Source organism: Colobus angolensis, unplaced genomic scaffold, assembly GCF_000951035.1.
Source record: "Colobus angolensis palliatus isolate OR3802 unplaced genomic scaffold, Cang.pa_1.0 Scaffold10, whole genome shotgun sequence".
Taxonomy (NCBI): domain Eukaryota; kingdom Metazoa; phylum Chordata; class Mammalia; order Primates; family Cercopithecidae; genus Colobus; species Colobus angolensis.
The window spans coordinates 6,286,924-6,304,599 of record NW_012110919.1 but is presented as its reverse complement, the minus strand read 5'-3'; the positions used below and the strand labels follow the sequence as shown (position 1 = coordinate 6,304,599).

The window sequence follows — 17,676 nt, the reverse complement described above, 5'->3', positions numbered from 1 at the left end:
AAACTGCAGTGAGCTGATTGCACCACTGCACGCTAGCATGGATGACACAGCAAACCCTTTTTTTTTTTTTAAAAAAAAAGGACATTATTTTGTCGCCCTAACAAATTTGTTGAGTGTCAAGCTTATTATCATTTCATATAAATTATAATATGTCTGATAAATAAGTGACTTTGCAGGATGAATTTCTTGTATATTTGCTGCTCTTCCTTGAACATCCCCACCACACTGTAGACATGTGATATAATTAAGTACAAGTAATAGGAAGGTTTTTTTGGTTGTCTTATTTGCTCTCTGATGGGAGCTAGACTTAGTAAATATCTCTGTAAATATATTATGTAAATGTATGAATAGTATACATTTAAAAAATATGTAGGCTGGGTGCGGTGGCTCACACCTGTAATCCCAGCACCTTGGGAGGCCAAGGTGGGTGGATCACTTGAGGTCGGGAGTTCGAGACCAGCCTGACCAATATGGAGAAACCCCGTCTCTACTAAAAATACAAAAATTAGTCGGGCATGGTGGCGCATGTCTGTAATCCCAGCTACTCAGGAGACGGAGGGAGGAGAATCACTTGAACCCAGGAGGCAGAGGTTGCGGTGAGTTGAGATTGCGCCGAGTCGAGATTGCGCCATTGCACTTCAGCCTGGGCAACAAAAGCGAAACTCTGTCAAAAAAAAAGTGTGTGTGTGTGTGTGTGTGTGTATATATATATGTATATAATATATGTTAAATATATATAATATATATGTTAAGTATATATAAAATATATAATGTATGTTATATATATTTGGAAGGGTTTTTTTTTGACAAAGATGGACTGGCTATATAGTATTAGCAAGAAAGCATCTTTGCTTCACTAATTTCTTTAGGTGGAGATGTACATCCCCTTGAAAATTTGAGAGGCTCAATAAAATCCATAGAGGCAGAGGCAAGGCTACCCTAGGCATCCAGATGTCTGTTACTAAGTAGAAAAGATTTTTTTTTTAATGCATTGTAAAGGAATAGAAGACTTTCTCAGTTCTCATGTTTTTTTTCCATGTTAAAATCACTTCATCCTGTTTTACTGAATACACTCTGTCTTTTGAGTCTTGTGAACCATTTTCAGCATTTCTTCTTTAGTTGTAAAGAATCTTCCTCTAGCTTCTATTGACATGGCTACCAAACCTTCACTCTGGAGGAGCTTCTTTCACGTGAGAACTGTCCTTCACTGAATGAAGCTCATTGTTCAGAGTACCTTTGTTTTGCTGCTGAAGTGTTTTCCCTACCTTGGTTTGGTATTTCCTTCCCTTTAGATGCCTCTGTTTCACAGTTCTCTTTCCAAGCCTTCAGGGACTTGTGGAGAGAGGGAGGGAAGGTGACTCGTGGATCTTAAATGATGTTCATCTGATCATTTAACTTAACCAAATCTCCTTTAGTTAAACAAATGGTGTTCTGTTGAGTGCTCTCTATGTTCCTTCCAGCATGCTATGTTACATCAATTATCTGTTTTAACCTTCATAACAACCCTATCAAGTAGATGTTATTCCTATTTTTTTCAATGAAGAAAATAAGCTAATTGTCAAAAATAACCCACTATTTAATAGCAAAACCAGACTTTGAAGTCTGGTCTGTCTGACCCCTTGTACTCAGTTGTTCTTTAGTAACTGATTGAAAATTATTATTTGAAATCTCTACCATGCTGTATAGAATATAGTATATCTTTGGATATATTAGCTTGCTTTCAGAATTCTTTTAGTCGCCCTGGAAACCAGAGAAACTTGTTGTTCATCTTCTAAAGATGAAAATGAAGCTAGATCTTGGTCACTTAGAGATACTATGATGATTACTTGTTAGTGTTATTAAAGGAGATTGGAAACTAGACATAAAAGATTGCTTTCAGTTATGTTTTCTACAGTTTTGCATTGATGATTATGCACCACTGATGATTACATACCGTATCACCGGGTCTACATATAGAGAGGGAAGAATAATTTCATTGGGAAAATATTTTCATTTTAAAAACAAAGTCAAATGGTTACTGTGGGGACTTTCCCACGTCTGCTTTTACTTCATAGTTTCACACTCATTTCTGCATATTTATCATAGCACTTTGACCCCCACAGCTGCTTTGCTTTTGCTTAAAGTGAAGTGATTCCTGGCGTCCTTCATGAGGACAGGGAACCTTGTAGAGCTCCATGTCTGTCCATATGTCCCTTTGGTCTTTGTAATTCACTGTGTCATGGTAGTAGTGCAGTAATGCCCTGAGGTCAGGCAGCTGGGTCAGGACAGCTGGTAATTAAGTCACATACCTCTTGTTGGTGCTGGAGATATAAAGCCTGACCCCATGAACAAGGCCATCTGTTTTGTGCTTCATTGCCTCAGATGCTTGTACTTGATTTTATTTGCATTGATTTTTTGCTGAGGTCTTCCCTAAGTGATTCAAGCTGGCAAGGCTGATATGTTAATATCTCAAAAGAGTTAAAGATCAACTTAAAGTTGATCTGATTCTTATTTGTAGGTTTTGGGGAATTAGTAAGAATAATATTATCATATGCTTCATAATTCAGAGGCCCATTTCTAGTTCTACAAATTCCGCATTAAACAAGCATTTGCTTTTTATGACCAGAAACTACAGTGTAGGTGGTTCAATTTTGCATGCAGAATATTCGGTAGGTTTTGTTGTAAGGATGAAATCTAGGTACTTGATGCCAGCAAACTCTACAGCTAACTAACATTTTCACACTCTTAACTCCTCCCCCCACTACTTTAATATTTTTTTTTACCTGGCTTTTCCAGTGTGAAAAACTAAACTCTGGATCTAACTTTTGAAGGGCTAATCCTGCTGTCTTGCATCCTCAAATCATCCTTGATTTCGTCAAGGTTTTGGTGAATTTAGATTCTTCTGCCTCAAAATAGCTTTGCCTCTGGCTTTTAAGTGTCATCACACTTTCCCAAATTATCCTGGTTGTTAACATTTAGAAAAATAACCAGACATGTGTTGTAATCATCCTTTTATTAAAAAGAGATGTCACCTCCTCCCAGTGGCACCAGTTTTGGCAGTGGTTGAGGTTCATGAAGAGCTGAGAAGTTAAAGATTCTGCTAGTGGTTCCTGTGTGAATTAGTTACATCTGGCAGTGGGGCCGTAGCACACAGCTGTCAGGAAATGGTGGCCCAAGAGGTGAGGGAATGAGACTGGGGCCAGGGCTGCTGCATGTGGTTATGGAGGCCATAACTGGGAGTGGAGCCCAATTATTCGATGACACTTGTCGAAGCAAAAGCACAGTATGGCAGGCTTTATTCAGGACTATCACAATAGGCTTGGGGGCCTGGAGCAGGGGCTGATGCCTGTAATCCCAGCACTTTGGGAGGCCGAGGTGGGCGGTTCATTTGAGGTCAGGAGTTCAAGACCAGTCTGGCCAACATGATGACACCCTGTCTCTACTGAAAATACAAAAATTAGCTGGGCATGGTGGCATATGTCTGTAATCCCAGCTACTTGGGAGGCTGAGGCAGGAGCATTGCTTGAACCCAAGAGATGGAGGTTGTAGTGAGCCGAGATCGTACCACACTCCAGCCTGGGCAACAGAGCAAGACGCCATCTCAAGAACAAAAAACAATAGTCATAGGGATCACTGCAATGGGATTTTGCAGTAGTGGAGAAAGATTGGGCTCAACTCCAAATATATTATGGGCAAGTGGGAATTTATAGCCAAGGAGGAGCAAAGTGGGAGTTAGTGGATGGAAAATTACTAAGAAGAAACTTCAGGAGCAAGGGAGATTCTGGCTTAACCAACTTAACGGGATTCTTGCAGAAGACGGACCAGCCAGGATGATCATACATCACCTGGGCAATGGTAGAGGATGAAGAATGCGAACAATATCAAGGGTGGGAGGTTCTTGCTAAAACTAGATTTTGTAAGAAAGTGCACAGATGGGCCTAAGAAAAGATTCAGGAACCTGACTAGTACAGAATCTTTGTCAAGTGCTTACTTAGAATATGTAATTCTCTGGCTGGGCACGATGGCTCACGCCTGTAATCCCAGCAGTTTGGGAGGCTGAGACAGGCAGATCACTTGAGGCCAGGAGTTCAAAACCAGTCTGTTCAACATAGTGAAACCCCATCTCTACTACAAATACAAAAAGTTAGCCAAACGTGGTGGCACACAACTATAATCCCAGCTACTCAGGAGATGAGGCAAGAGAATGGTTGAACCTGGGAGTCGGAGGTTGCAGTGAGCTGAGTTCTCGCCACTGCATTCTAGCCTGAACAACAGAACAAGACTCTGTCTCAAAAAAAAAAAAAAAAAGGCCGGGCGTGGTGGCTCATGCCTGTAATCCCAGCACTTTCGGAGGCCGAGGCGGATAGATCACCTGAGGTCAGGAGTTTGAGACCAGCCTGGCCAACATGGTGAAATCCCCATCTGTACCAAAAAGTACAAAAATTAGCCAGGCGTGGTGGCGAGCGCCTGTAATCCCAGCTACTTGGGAGGCTGAGGCAGGAGAATCACTTGATCCCGGGAGATCAAGGTTGCAGTGAGCTGAGGTTGCACCACTGCACTCCAGCCTGGGCAACAAGAGCTAAACTCTTTATCAAAAAAAGAAAGTAAGCCGGGCGCTGAGGCTTACGCCTATAATCCCAGCACTTCGGGAGGCCGAGGCAGGCAAATCACCTCAGGTCGGGAGTTCGAGACCAGCCTGACCAACATGGAGAAATCCCATCTCTACTAAAAATACAAAATTAGCTGGGCGTGGTGGCCCATGCTTATAATCCCAGCTATGTGGGCAGGAGAATCGTTTGAACCTGGGAGGCGAAGGTTGTAGTGAGCTAAGATCATGCCATTGCACTCCAGCCTGGGCAGCCAGAGTGAAACTCTCTCTCTCAAAAAAAAAAAAAGTAACTCTCTGGGTTTCATGGCTATGTAGTCTCAAAATTCTTATAATCTTTATTAAGTGTACTTCTACTATTTTAATTATTAAATTTCTATTTTATTCTGACATACTACTTATAATTTAAAAGAAGACATCATGGGCCATCAGTCCATTCCGAGCTGCCTAAAAACATCCAGTAGTACTGGGAAAAGCAGAGTTTTGCCTGCTGTGTGACAGGGGCGTCCATTTAGAGGCAGCCATCTCACTGGTCAGTTCAGTTTGTATTTGGCTGGTCTCTGTTAAATGTGTCTTAAATAAACAAGTTCCCTTTTTGGCAATGGTGGCAGACATATGGAATGCAGGGTCTGGCAGAAGCTGTGTCAAACCAGGTCCTTAAGTTACTTAGCAGCTAACATCACTGTCACTGTCATGGCAGAGGAAATACCTTCCAACTGGGAAACAAAAGTTATCCTGCTGCCAGGAGACAAATATAGTCATCATTTATTCTACCAGAAGAAAGAGTGGTGCTTATTGCTTTGCTGAGCAAGGAACTCTTGCATCCAAATTATATCAGTCACTAAACTGGTCAAAACAAAAGCAAAAAAGATAACCATAGAGGATGTTTAACTATTCTGCTTTGAATACATTATTCATGATGCATAAATAAATGTATTCTATAGCCCTGCCTGATAGCAGACAGCCTAATGATTTTCGAAAGTGTTAAGTGGCTTTATTTTATCCTAGTAAATGTGAGTGCTGATTGAAGCAAGCTGTTGGGAGGTGAAATTTGGCTGATATCCATTTGGTTTCTGGAGATGTTCTGAGTGATTTTCTGGATTAGAGCTTATAATACTATGAGAACTAAATACTCTTAGTTTATATGATACTAATTAGGTATACAAGTTAGTCCTTTAGTTGCTGGTGTGAGTAGTTGGCTCCTTTGGGCTAATGTGACTGTTGGATCAATAAACTTAGTCCCAGGTACTGAGTCTTAAGTGAAGGGATTTTTAGCATTGATTAAGCATAAGAGGATTGGACTTCTTCAAAATAGCCATCCTTTAGAAAAAGAATCCTTTCACATACTTTAAGTTATCTGTGAGGTTTTTGGCTGTCCAGAGTTAAAAAAAAAAAAAAAAATGGTTAATATACATATTTTAGGGGCAGGTGTTGAAAAGATCAGTGGAAGGAACAGTATCTTTTTTGGTTGATTTCATTTGCCGGTAAATTCCTGAAGGGAAAGCATTTGGAAATAAAGGTAAGGGAAGATAAGGCCTATTAGTCATTTACCCAAACTTTGCTTTCAGATTTTAATTAAAACTGCTATTTCTAAAACAGAAAAAAAATCTTTGTTTTTGAATTCTCAAGGACTGTGGAACAGATTTCACTCTGTTTTACTTATATCTTGAGGCCCACCCTTAGGGGACAATGGAAATTTAGGCAAATACTTATCTCCTACTCTACCCTTTCCAAGTCCTCTGGATTAATAGGGTGTGGTGGTATTGACATATATTAAGACATGGTACAGATAGTCTAGAGAACAGTAAATGAAAAATAATAATGTGAAGAGAAAGATTCTTCTTTTTTTCTTTTTTTTGAGACAGAGTCTTGCTCTGTCGCCCAGGCTGGGGTGCAGTGGTGCGATCTCGGCTCACTGCAAGCTCTGCCTCCCGGGTTCACGCCATTCTCCTGCTTCAGCCTCCTGAGTAGCTGGGACCACAGGTGCACGCTGCCACACCTGGCTAATTTTTTGTATTTTTGGTAGAGACGGGGTTTCACTGTGTTAGCCAGGATGGTCTCGATCTCCTGACCTTGTGATCTGCCTGCCTCGGCCTCTCAAAGTGCTGGGATTACAGGCGTGAGCCACTGCGCCTGGCCAAGAAAGATTCTTATTTGTGAAAAGTGTAAACCCTGGTGAATTTATTGAGAGGTTGGCAAGCAGGAGGGGAGAATTTCAGGTCCAGAGTTAAAATGTTTCATTAATTCTATATGCCAAATGCATTGCAAAAAAAGTTTTATGTGCAATATCTAATTAAAGTCTCGTAACTATTATACTTACTTAGCAGATGAGGAAAATCAGGCTGGCCCGAGGAAACACAGTAAATAAGGAACAAGGGCTTGGATCCAGGATTCTGATTATCAAGCATGTGCCTGCCGGTCACGGTGGTTCATGCCTATAATCACAGCACTTTGAGAGGCCCTAGTGGGAAGATTGCTTGAGCTCAGGAGTTCAAGCCAGTCTGAGCAACATGGTAAAACCTCATCTCTACAAAAAATACAAAAATGAGCCTGGCATGGTGGCACACGCCTATAGTCCCAGCTACTCGGGAAGTTACCATGAGCTGAGATTGGGCCACTGCGCTCCATCCTGGACGACAGAGGGAGACCCACAACACGTGCCTCTCTCCACATGCCTCACCTGGGACACGCCAGCTGTGGGGAAATGATAACTGAAAGTGGACAGTGGGACTCTTAAATCCAGAATAAAATTAGCTAAGATCTCCTGGGTACTTTTAAAATAAATGGATTGTGTTTATATTGATGGTATTGGAATAATTCTAAAGACTATTTAGAATTTTGTTACAATTTCCAGACACCCGCTTAGTATAATTGCTAAGTTTAGAGAACAAACTAAAAGGTTTAAGATAAATATCATTTGGTATGTTTGAGTATCAAAGAATCTTCTCAGCCACTATTTTTTATTTGTAATTTCCTATCTAGGTGAGTGGGGTAGGAGGAAGGGGGTACTTTCGATTTGTAATTCTGCATGGGAAATACAGCTGTGCAATCCGTATCATTTTAGGGAAGAGGGCGACTGGGGATGAAAGCTTGTTATCAAGTTATATGTGTATGTATTGCTTTTTCTGCTCTGGACTGTAATAGGATTTCCGGGATGCAGTAGCTCATGCTTCCAGGCAACTTGGGAAACCAGTGATTGAGGACCGGATTCTAAATCAGATCCTATACTACTTGCCTCAGCTGTATGAGCTCAACCGGGATCTCCTGAAGGAACTGGAGGAAAGAATGTTGCACTGGTAAAAATGGACTGTTTTCAGATTTTCCTAGTGTTTCCAATTTTAGATGAAGCCATAAGGGCCGTACATGTGACAGAGATGTATTGTTCATTACAGTGAGTTGCTTCAATGTATTGTCTTTGCAGTTACCCACCCATAGACTGATTTTTTGTTTTGTTTTGTTTTTGAGATAGATTCTCACTCTGTCGCCCAGGCTGGAGTGCAGTGACACGATCTCTGCTCACTGCAACCTCTGCCTCCTGAATTCCAGCGTTTCTCCTGCTTCAGCCTCCCGAGTAGCTGGGATTACAGACACTTGCCACCACGCCTTTCTGATTTTTTGTATTTTTAGTAGAGATGAGGTTTCACCATGTTGGCCAGGCTGGTCTCAAACTTCTGACCTCAGGTGATCTGCCTGCCTCAGCCTCCTCTAGTGCTGGGATTACAGATGTGAACCACCGTACCTGACCAGATTGATTATTTTCAGTGGCCCAAAATTCACAACCTTGGCACACCAAGCTCAATACTATTATTTTGAACAAATCTTTGGTAATGCTGACTCAGAAGCAACATGCAGCCAATTTATATTTCTGTAGGTGAACTTCAGCAATCAAGGTTTTTGAGATTCAGTGTGGATAGATGCTGTATTCACATTGGAATAGTTTCTAAATGTTTTATTTACCTTCTGGAGCTGCAGGTCATGAAACTCCCTTTCCAGTTTTGAAAAAGAGGCCATTCACTGAAATAATAGGATGGTTGTTTTGGAAAGGCAATTTTTTTTCTTTTGAGATGAAGTTTCACTCTTGTTGCCCAGGCTGGAGTGCAATGGTGCAATCTCAGCTCACTGCAACCTCTGCCTCCCGGGTTGAAGTGATTCTTCTGTCTCAGCCTCCTGAATAGCTAGGATTACAGGCGCATGCCACCATGCCCGGCTAATTTTTCTATTTTTAGTAGAGACGGGGTTTCATCACATTGGTCAGGCTGGTCTCTAACTCCTGACCTCAGGTGATCCGCCTTGGCCTCCCAAAGAAAGGCAAATTTATATATGTGTGACATCCTTGTAGAAGCTGTAGATTTCAGAATAGGAAAAGAATACCAGAAGGTTAGTATTGGGAGCTACTTCCACTAGGCTGAAGAAAATAAGTATGCAGAGGCTTTGGTGACTTCTGTGGAAATAATGTAGAAAGATTGGTCTAGGAGGATTGAATTTATTGTTGAAGACCATGGGGAGCACAACATGATTAGAACAAGACAGTAGTGTCACCTACTTTCATGATCAAAATTTCTCTAAGCTTTCTTTATATATAAGCCAGGAAAGTACCTCTGCTTGTTTTAGAAATATCTTGCCTCTATATGTTAGGTAAATACGGCACATAAGCAATTTATATTTAGCTGTAGCCTAAGTATAAAATAACACACAATTAAAGACTGAGGAATGACTAAAATGTAGTCTTTAAAGGTCATGATAGGCCGAGCGTGGTGGCTCACGCCTGTAATCCTAGCACTTTGGGAGGCTGAGGCGGGAGGATCACTTGAGGTCCAGGAACTGGAGACCAGCCTGGCCAATATGGCAAAACCTCGTCTCTACTGAACTTACAAAAATTAGCCAGACATGGTGGCAGATGCCTGTAATCCCAACTACTTGGGAGGCCGAACTGGGAGGCGGAGGCTGCAGTGAGCCAAGATTATGCCACTGCACTCCATTCTGGGTGACAGAGTGAGACTCCTTTAAAAAAAAAAAAATGTCATGATAGAAATAAAATATAATTGGCCAGGCACTATGGCTCATGCCTTTAATCCCAGCATTTTGGTAGGCCAAGGCAGGCAGATAAGCTGAGGTCAGGAGTTGGAGACTAGCATGGCCAATGTGGTGAAACCTTGTCTCTACTAAAAAATATCTTTTTTTTCTTGTTTTAAATGAAAAAAAAAACAAAAACAAAATGGGGCTTATTTGCTTCCGATCTTTTTTTTTTTTTTTGAGACAGAGTTTCACTCTCTTGCCCAGGCCAGAGTTCAGTGGTGTGACCACAGCTCACTGCAGCCTTGACTTCGTTGGGCTTAAGTGATTCTTCTACCCCAGCCACCCAAGTAGCTAGGACTGCAGGCATGTGCCACCATGCCTGGCTAATTTTTTAGATTTTTTGTAGAGATAGGTTGCTCTGTGTTTCTCTGGCTGATCTTGTGCTCCTGGGCTCAAGTGATCCCCTTGCCTCAGCCTCCCAAAGTGCTAGGATTACAGGCATGAGCCACTGGCACCCAGCCTCATTTTCTATTTATTAAAATATTTTTCTCTTAGGGTTCAAGTCAATACATATTCTTTGGTGTTAGTTGACTTTCTGAAATAACGTTTTTCCATTGATTTTTAACAACAATTGATGAAATATTTTATTTTCACATTCAAGAAGGTTTGCATATCTACTGTGTGCTAGTCTGTGCTCTAAGTATGCAAAGGATATCACAGTGCACAAAACAGACATCCTGCTTTCATGGAGCAGACATTTAGTAGGGGAAGGACCAGATAAATAGACAAGAAAACTATCAGAAGCAGTTTCTGAGTTGCAGAGACCTAAACAGGATGCTGTGGTAGCGAATGAAGCTTGGGTGGTCAAGGAAAGCCCTCTGTGAAGGTGGTGTATTCATTACAGTGACATCTGAAAGAAAAGGAGGAGCCAGCCAGGGTTCTTTATTTCCAGGCATGTGGAACCATTAGTGGAAGTCTGCATAGTGGCAGTTAATTCTATGTCTCCAAAGAAGTTAAGGCCAGTGTGGTGGGAGATAAATGGGGAAGAGGAAGAGAAGTGTGATGGGTCAGAAAGGGCAGGCCTTTGTGTGCCAGGTAAGGAGTTTTTCTTCTTTTTCTTTCCTTTTTTTTTTTGAGACAGAGTCTCACTCTATCTCCCAGGCTGGAGTGCAGTGGTGCAGTCTCGGCTCAGTGCAATCTCCACCTACCAGATTCAAGTGATTCTCCTGCCTCAGCTTCCCGAGTACTTAGGATTACAGGTGCCTGCCACTATGCCCAGCTAATTTTTATATTTTTAGTAGAGACACGGTTTCACCACGTTGGCCAGGCTGGTCTAAAACTCCTGATCACAAGTGATCTGCCCATCTCAGCCTCCCAAAGTGCTGGGATTACAGGCATGAGCCACCGTACCCAGCCAAGGAGTTATTTATTTGTTTATTTATTTTTGAGACGGAATCACTCTGTTGCCCAGGCTGGAGTGCAGTGGCGCTATCTTGGCTCACTGCAACCTCCCCCTCCTGGGTTCAAATGATTCTCCTGCCCCAGCTCCCAAATACCTGGGATTACCGACACACACCACCATCCCAGCTAATTTTGTGTTTTTAGTAGAGACTGGGTTTCTCCATGTTGGTCAGACTGGTCTCGAACTCCTGACCTCAAGTGATCTGCCTGCCTTGGCTCCCAAAGTGCTGGGATTACAGGTGTGAACCACTGCGCCCAGCCATGACAAACATTTTTTTAAGACTGTCTCATTGTGCTGAAGAATGGTTTGGAGAGGGCAAGAATAGAAGCAGGGAAACCAGTGAGAGTCCAGGCAAGATGTGATGGTGGCAGTGGAAATGGTGAAAAGTAGGCATTTTGAGGTATGTTTTCCAAGAAGAGAAAAAAAGATAAGTTGATGGCTGAGATGTGGACTCTGCTTATCATTAGATATGTTAATCACTCTCTTTATATTTTTTGTGTATCTCTTCTCTGTCCATAGGACTGAACAACAAAGAATTGCTGATATCTTTGTAAAAAAGGGACCATATCTAAAAATGTATTCCACATACATCAAAGAATTTGATAAGAATATAGCCTTGCTGGATGAACAGTGCAAGAAAAATCCAGGTTTTGCTGCTGTTGTTAGAGAATTTGAGGTATTTGCTACCATCTAATGTTGAACACTTCTCTTTTTGTTGTTGAAACTTTAATAATAAGTTGCAGTCATTGAAAACAAAGCTTGCAAACAAAAAAACATGTTAAAAAGTAATCCCTTCAAAATCAAAGATGGAATTGAACAATTTAAATGGTGGGAACTCAAGCAATGTACATGGCTTAATTTTGAAAATCTATTATTGCACATGGGAATATTTTGACTTGAAAATAATTTCCTTTTTTTTTTTTTGAGACAGAGTCTTGTTCTGTTGCCCAGGCTGGAGTACAATGGCGCATACAGTGGCTCACTGCAACCTCCCATCTCCTGGGTTCAAGCGATTCTCCTGCCTCAGCTTCTCTAGTAGCTGGGATTGCAAGCACATGCCACCACACCTGGCTAATTTTTTGTATTTTTAGTAGAGATGGGGTTTCGCCACATTGGCCAGGCTGGTCTCGAATTCCTGACCTCAGGTGATCTACCCTCCTCAGCCTCCCAGAGTGTGTTGGGATTACAGGCATGAGCCACAGTGCCTAGCTGGAAAGAATATTTTGATGGGACTTTTTTAACTGTGGTAAAATAGATATAACACAAACTTACCATTTTAACAATTTTCAAATATATAGTTCAGTAATGTCAAGTACGTTGACATTCTTACGCAACCAGATCTCCAGAACTCTTTTCATCTTGCAAAACTGAAAACTCTATAGGCATTAAACATTAACTCTCCATTCTCTCTTCCCTCCCAGCCCTTGGCAACCACCATTCTACTTTCTGACTCAATGGACTTGATTAAGGAACATTTCTTAACTTTTAATTTAACTTATTCTTTTATCCTAACAACTAACTTACAGTGATGGATGGGAAATAGAATTTATGTTTCCCTTTAGATAAATAAATAACATGGCTTTGGTGCCAAAGTTAAGAGAAAGTAATAACCTGTTTAGAGTATGTGTCAGCCAAAGCTTTGACTTTTGACTCAGAGCTGTGAGTGTGGAACCCTGATTTAATTAGAGATAAAATCACAAGTCCCCTCCACCAATTTGGAGTAAAATTTGAGTACAGTATTTTAATACTTATTTGTTTTGAAGCTTAAAAGATCGGTGAATTCCAGTCACACAAAACTAGAAATAAAAAGGGTTTTTGTTTGTTTGTTTTTGTTTTTGTTTTGGGATGGAGTCTACCTCTGTCACCCAGGCTGGAGTGCAGTGGCGTGATCTTGGCTCACTGCAACCTCTGCCTCCCAGGTTCAAGTGATTTTCCTGCCTCAGCCTCCCGAGTAACTGGGATTTCAGGCGTGTGCCACCATGCCCAGCTAATTTTTGTATTTTTAGTAGAGACAGGTTTCACTGTGTTGGCCAGGCTGGTCTCAAACTCTTGATCTCGTGATCCACCCACCTTGGCCTCCCAAAGTGCTGGGACTACAAAACCACCTCACCTGGCTGAAATGAAAAGTTTTTAAAATATTATGGTATTACTGATTTCTGATTTGTGCAGTAGACAAATAAACTTTAAAGTCATCTATAATTTTTTCTTCTTTTCCTCTCCTCTGTTGTCTTTGTGCTATCAAAAAACAAAGTGTGATTTAACTGTGGCAAGTGATGACTGACCCAGGTTTTGGTAAGAGTCCAGTGAGTTGTTATGTTACCTTGTTAACAAAAGAAAACAGGGAACCATAAGGCCAGGAGAATTAGCCATCTGGGTTAATGATGCTTGAATGAAAGATACTTTCTTAACATGCGTTATTATAATTTTGTAATCACTCTGTGTACCAGACAGTGGTGGTACATATTTAGAAAATGATAAAAGTCTGAGCAAATCTGACAAAATGTATCCACCAACTTGCACTATGTTAGAAGCATGACCTTTTTTTGTAGTTCTTAGGATGCAGGGACATTTTCACCTGGCCTTTTTGATGCCACTTTACAGTAAACTCTTAGGTTGGAGAATGAGGGTGAGGCTCAGGAATGGGCCGAGATAGATGTCTGTTGTACATACTAAGGAAAAGAGGTTTCAAGGGATAGCCAAATGTCTTTGTATTCAAGCCAAAATGTAGTTCCACAATCGATGTTCCTATAAACGCTGTGATTTGGGGGCTGTCTTTTTATAAGGCCATTCATCTGCAAAAGACTTTTACATTCTTCAGACTTCTTAAAGAAGGGAAACTTAGCAAGGCCGTTTTTCAGGTTATCTTCACTTTCTACATTTCTCCCCGCCACCACCATTATTTTGACTGTATTAACAACAAGGCTCTGATTATTATTTGAATCCAATTCCTGGCAGTTGTATTTCTGCTGCTGTATTTTGGGGGGCCATGTATTTCCTTGGTCCATTGGGATTTGTTTGTATTTAGCAATACAAGTGGGAGCTGCTGGGTAGGGTGGGCTCTAACTAGCCTAGGACCCAGACTGTGGCTACCACGCTCTTTGTGAGGGTGGTTAACAAGTTTTTCCTAGGAGCAAGTGATTTTAGGGACTGCCTACAGGAAAGGGTTGAGTTTGGTGGTCAATCTGGCTGGGGTTCACTCTCAGTGTGTCTAACAGCTGTACCTTAAAATAAAAGGGAGCCTCTCTCCTAATCTCCTTCCAGAGTTGCTTGATGTTTAAAGTTTGGTTTCCTGAGCACTTGAATCCGGGTCCCTTGCTTCTTAGAAAACATTGTGTTTATTTTGGATGCCTTCTCCTTGCAGATGAGCCCTCGCTGTGCTAATCTGGCCCTCAAGCACTATCTGCTGAAGCCGGTTCAGAGGATCCCCCAGTACAGGCTGTTGCTGACAGGTGGGCTTCTCCAGCATTTTGCCAACCACCCAGTTGGTTTATTCATCATCCAACTCTTCTTGCCTTTATGAAACTCTGCCTTTCCTAAGAGTGCCTCTCTTTGTATATCACCCCAGTCACCATGTTGCCTAATATGTGGATTTGTAGATTGCTTATGTACCTCACGTATACAGTTGCCTGAACTGAACAGCTTTCAGTTCTTTGATCATCCATCCATGTGTGCATTTTCACCCCAGGGCATTCATATATGTAGCTATTTTTTATGCAGAATATCTTTGACCATCCCAAGCCCATACCCCTGCATCATTTTACCTGTCTAATATTAGTTCCAAGAAGGTACTTTTGCCAGGTGCAGTGGCTCATGCCTGTAATCCCAGCACTTTGGGAGGCTGAGGCTGGCAGATCACGAGGTCTGTAGTTCGAGACCAGGCTGACCAACATGGTGAAACCCCGTCTCTAATAAAAATTCAAAAATTATCTGAGCGTGGTGGCACATGTCTGTAATCCCAGCTACTCAGGAGGCTGAGGCAGGAGAATCGCTTGAAACCGAGAGGCGGAGGTTGCAGTGAGCTGAGATCGTGCAGTGAGCTGAGATCGTGCCATTGCGCTCCAGCCTGGGCGGGCGACAGAGCAAGATTCTGTCTCAAAAAAAAAAAGAAAGTACTTTCCCCAACTACTCAAGAATGGAGTTTAGAGGGTCACTCCCACATATTTATATAGCACTATCATAGCCCTAGTTACTTGCCTCAGAAGGTTGTTATAAGGTTTGATTAATGAGCTAAATGTGGACAGTGCTTAGAATAGTACTGTAGCTGGTGCAGTGGACGCGCCTGTAGTCCCAGCTACTGGAGAGGCTGAAGTGGGAGGATCTTTGAGCCCAGGAGTTTGAGACTATCCTGGGCAACATAGTGAGACTGCTGTCTAAAAAAACCAGGAATAATGCTTTAATTATAACAAGTTCTAGGCTGGGCGGGGTGGCTCACGCCTGTAATTCCAGCACTTTGGGAGGCCGAGGCGGGCGGATCACGAGGTCAGGCATTCGAGACCAGCACGGCCAAGATGCTGAAACCCCGTCTCTACTAAAAACACAAAAATTAGCTGGTGGTAGAGGGCGCCTGTAATCCCAGCTGCTCAGGAGGCTGAGGCAGAGACTCTCTTGAACTCCGGAAGCAGAGGTTGCAGTGAGCCGAGATCGCACCACTGCACTGCCTGGGCAAAAGAACGAGGCTCCATCTCAAAAAAAAAAACAAGTTCTACTAAGCATTAGCTTCTATTATTATTAGTAATAGTATTCTTATCCTGATAGTTATTTCCTTATCATGATAATAGTCTATCTTCTACTAGACTGTAAGCTTCAAGATTATAGAACTATGTCTGTTTAGTAAGGAAAAAAAGGAAAGAAAAAAGCAAAAACACTATGTTTGAGTGAAGGAACATGCTGTAATCAGGCCTTTGTATTCACTGGCTCTTTAAATCCTTACCATAGTTTTGCAAATACCAGTTTAATTTTCACAGATGAGATAACAGGTTTATTGAGATTAAGTGGTTTGGTATCACAAAAAGACAAGTGTAGCCTCAGTACCAAACATAGTTACCCAACACCTACTACTAGGTTCTCTGGAATATTTGCTGAACTGTATTGGATGTACAGTGACTTAATATGCATATATAATATGCATTAAAATTGTATCAGAATGGACAAGAACATCAAAATGTGGCCGCGACCGTAAAGTCAATGTGTTCTAATTTTCTATAAGTAAATTTGGAGGTACTTGGTTTCTGTTACTCTCCTTAATAAATGGTGTGTTTGGTTTTCTTCTTTACTTCGCTCTCTTAAGCCAAGAGCTATATTGGAGGTAATAGGTGAATCCTGAAAAACCAGGATTTCTTCATTTCTCTTTAGGCAAAGGTTTCAGCACTTCAAAGTGTGCCTAGTGACAGACTGCTCACAAGGAAGACCTACCTTTTAGCCTCAGGACAGGCTGGAGTGCAGTGGCGCCATCTTGGCCCGCTGCAGCCTCCATCTCCCAGGTTCAAGCGATTCTCCTGCCTCAGCCTCCAGAGTAGCTGGGATTACAGGCATGTACCACCATGCCTGGCTAATTTTTGTATTTTTAGTAGAGATGGGGTTTCACCCTGTTGGCCAGGCTGGTCTCGAACTCCTGACCTCAAGTGATCTGCCCACCTCAGCCTCCCAAAGTGCAGAGATTACAGGCATGAGCCACCACAACTGGCCCTTAATTTAAATTTCTAACTATGAATCAGGCACTAGATTTCTCTCTGGAATGACATAAAGCCAACTGAATAATATAAGGATATCCTGTCCCTCTGTACTTTCTTCTGCTTTTGGCAGAGATTTAGAATACACAGGACAAAGGGAAGTAGTGATACACATGTTGTGTTTTTGCTAGATAAATTCAGTGCTGTCATAAACCAGCTATTGAATGGTGTAGGCTCTTCCCACAGCTGTCAAATGAAGTACTGTTTTCAGTGGCAAAAGACAGCTGTGGTTTCAAATGGGAGGGGAATGGAGCAAAAATCTGAAAATTTAATGCACAGATTAATTTTTACATTTTATTTATTTATTTATTTATTTGTGTTTTGAGATGGAGTCTTGCTCTGTTGCCGGGCTGGAGTGCAGTGGCCCAATCTCAGCTCACTGCAACCTCCGCTTCCTGGGTTCAAGAGATTCTCCTGCCTTAGCCTCCCAAGTAGCTGGGACTACGGGTGCGTGCCACCATGCCCAGCTAATTTTTTGTATTTTTAGTTGAGACAGGGTTTCAACATGTTGGCCAGGATGGTCTTGATCTCTCAACCTCGTAATCCACCTGCCTTGGCCTCCCAAAGTGCTGGGATTAACAAGCATGAGCCACAGTGCCCAGCCATATTATTTATTTTATTTCACACACTATGACTGTTCTAAGGAGTGAAAAGTCTACATGTGTCAAATTTAGGTTTCATGCTTAGTTTGTTTTTGATTGAGAAAGGGTGAAATGACAAAGGCAGGTTTTTTAAAAGTCTGTTTACTAAAATAGGTTTTTGTTTTTTTTTTGAGACGGAGTCTCGCTCCATCGCCTAGGCTGGAGTGCAGTGGCCGGATCTCAGCTCACTGCAAGCTCCGCCTCCTGGGTTTACGCCATTCTCCTGCCTCAGCCTCCTGAGTA

At 41.9% G+C, this 17,676-nt stretch overlaps 1 protein-coding gene across 1 annotated transcript in view; it reads left to right on the top strand.

Annotated features, from left to right (window-relative positions):
• The window catches only part of FGD6 (FYVE, RhoGEF and PH domain containing 6), a 139,615-nt gene that overhangs the window by 64,523 nt on the left and 57,416 nt on the right, over positions 1-17,676 (top strand). Inside the window, exons 6-8 of the mRNA XM_011936836.1 lie at positions 7,730-7,881; positions 11,583-11,739; positions 14,425-14,512. Coding sequence (XP_011792226.1) covers positions 7,730-7,881; positions 11,583-11,739; positions 14,425-14,512 — 397 coding nt within the window. The remainder of the gene's footprint in view (positions 1-7,729; positions 7,882-11,582; positions 11,740-14,424; positions 14,513-17,676) is intronic.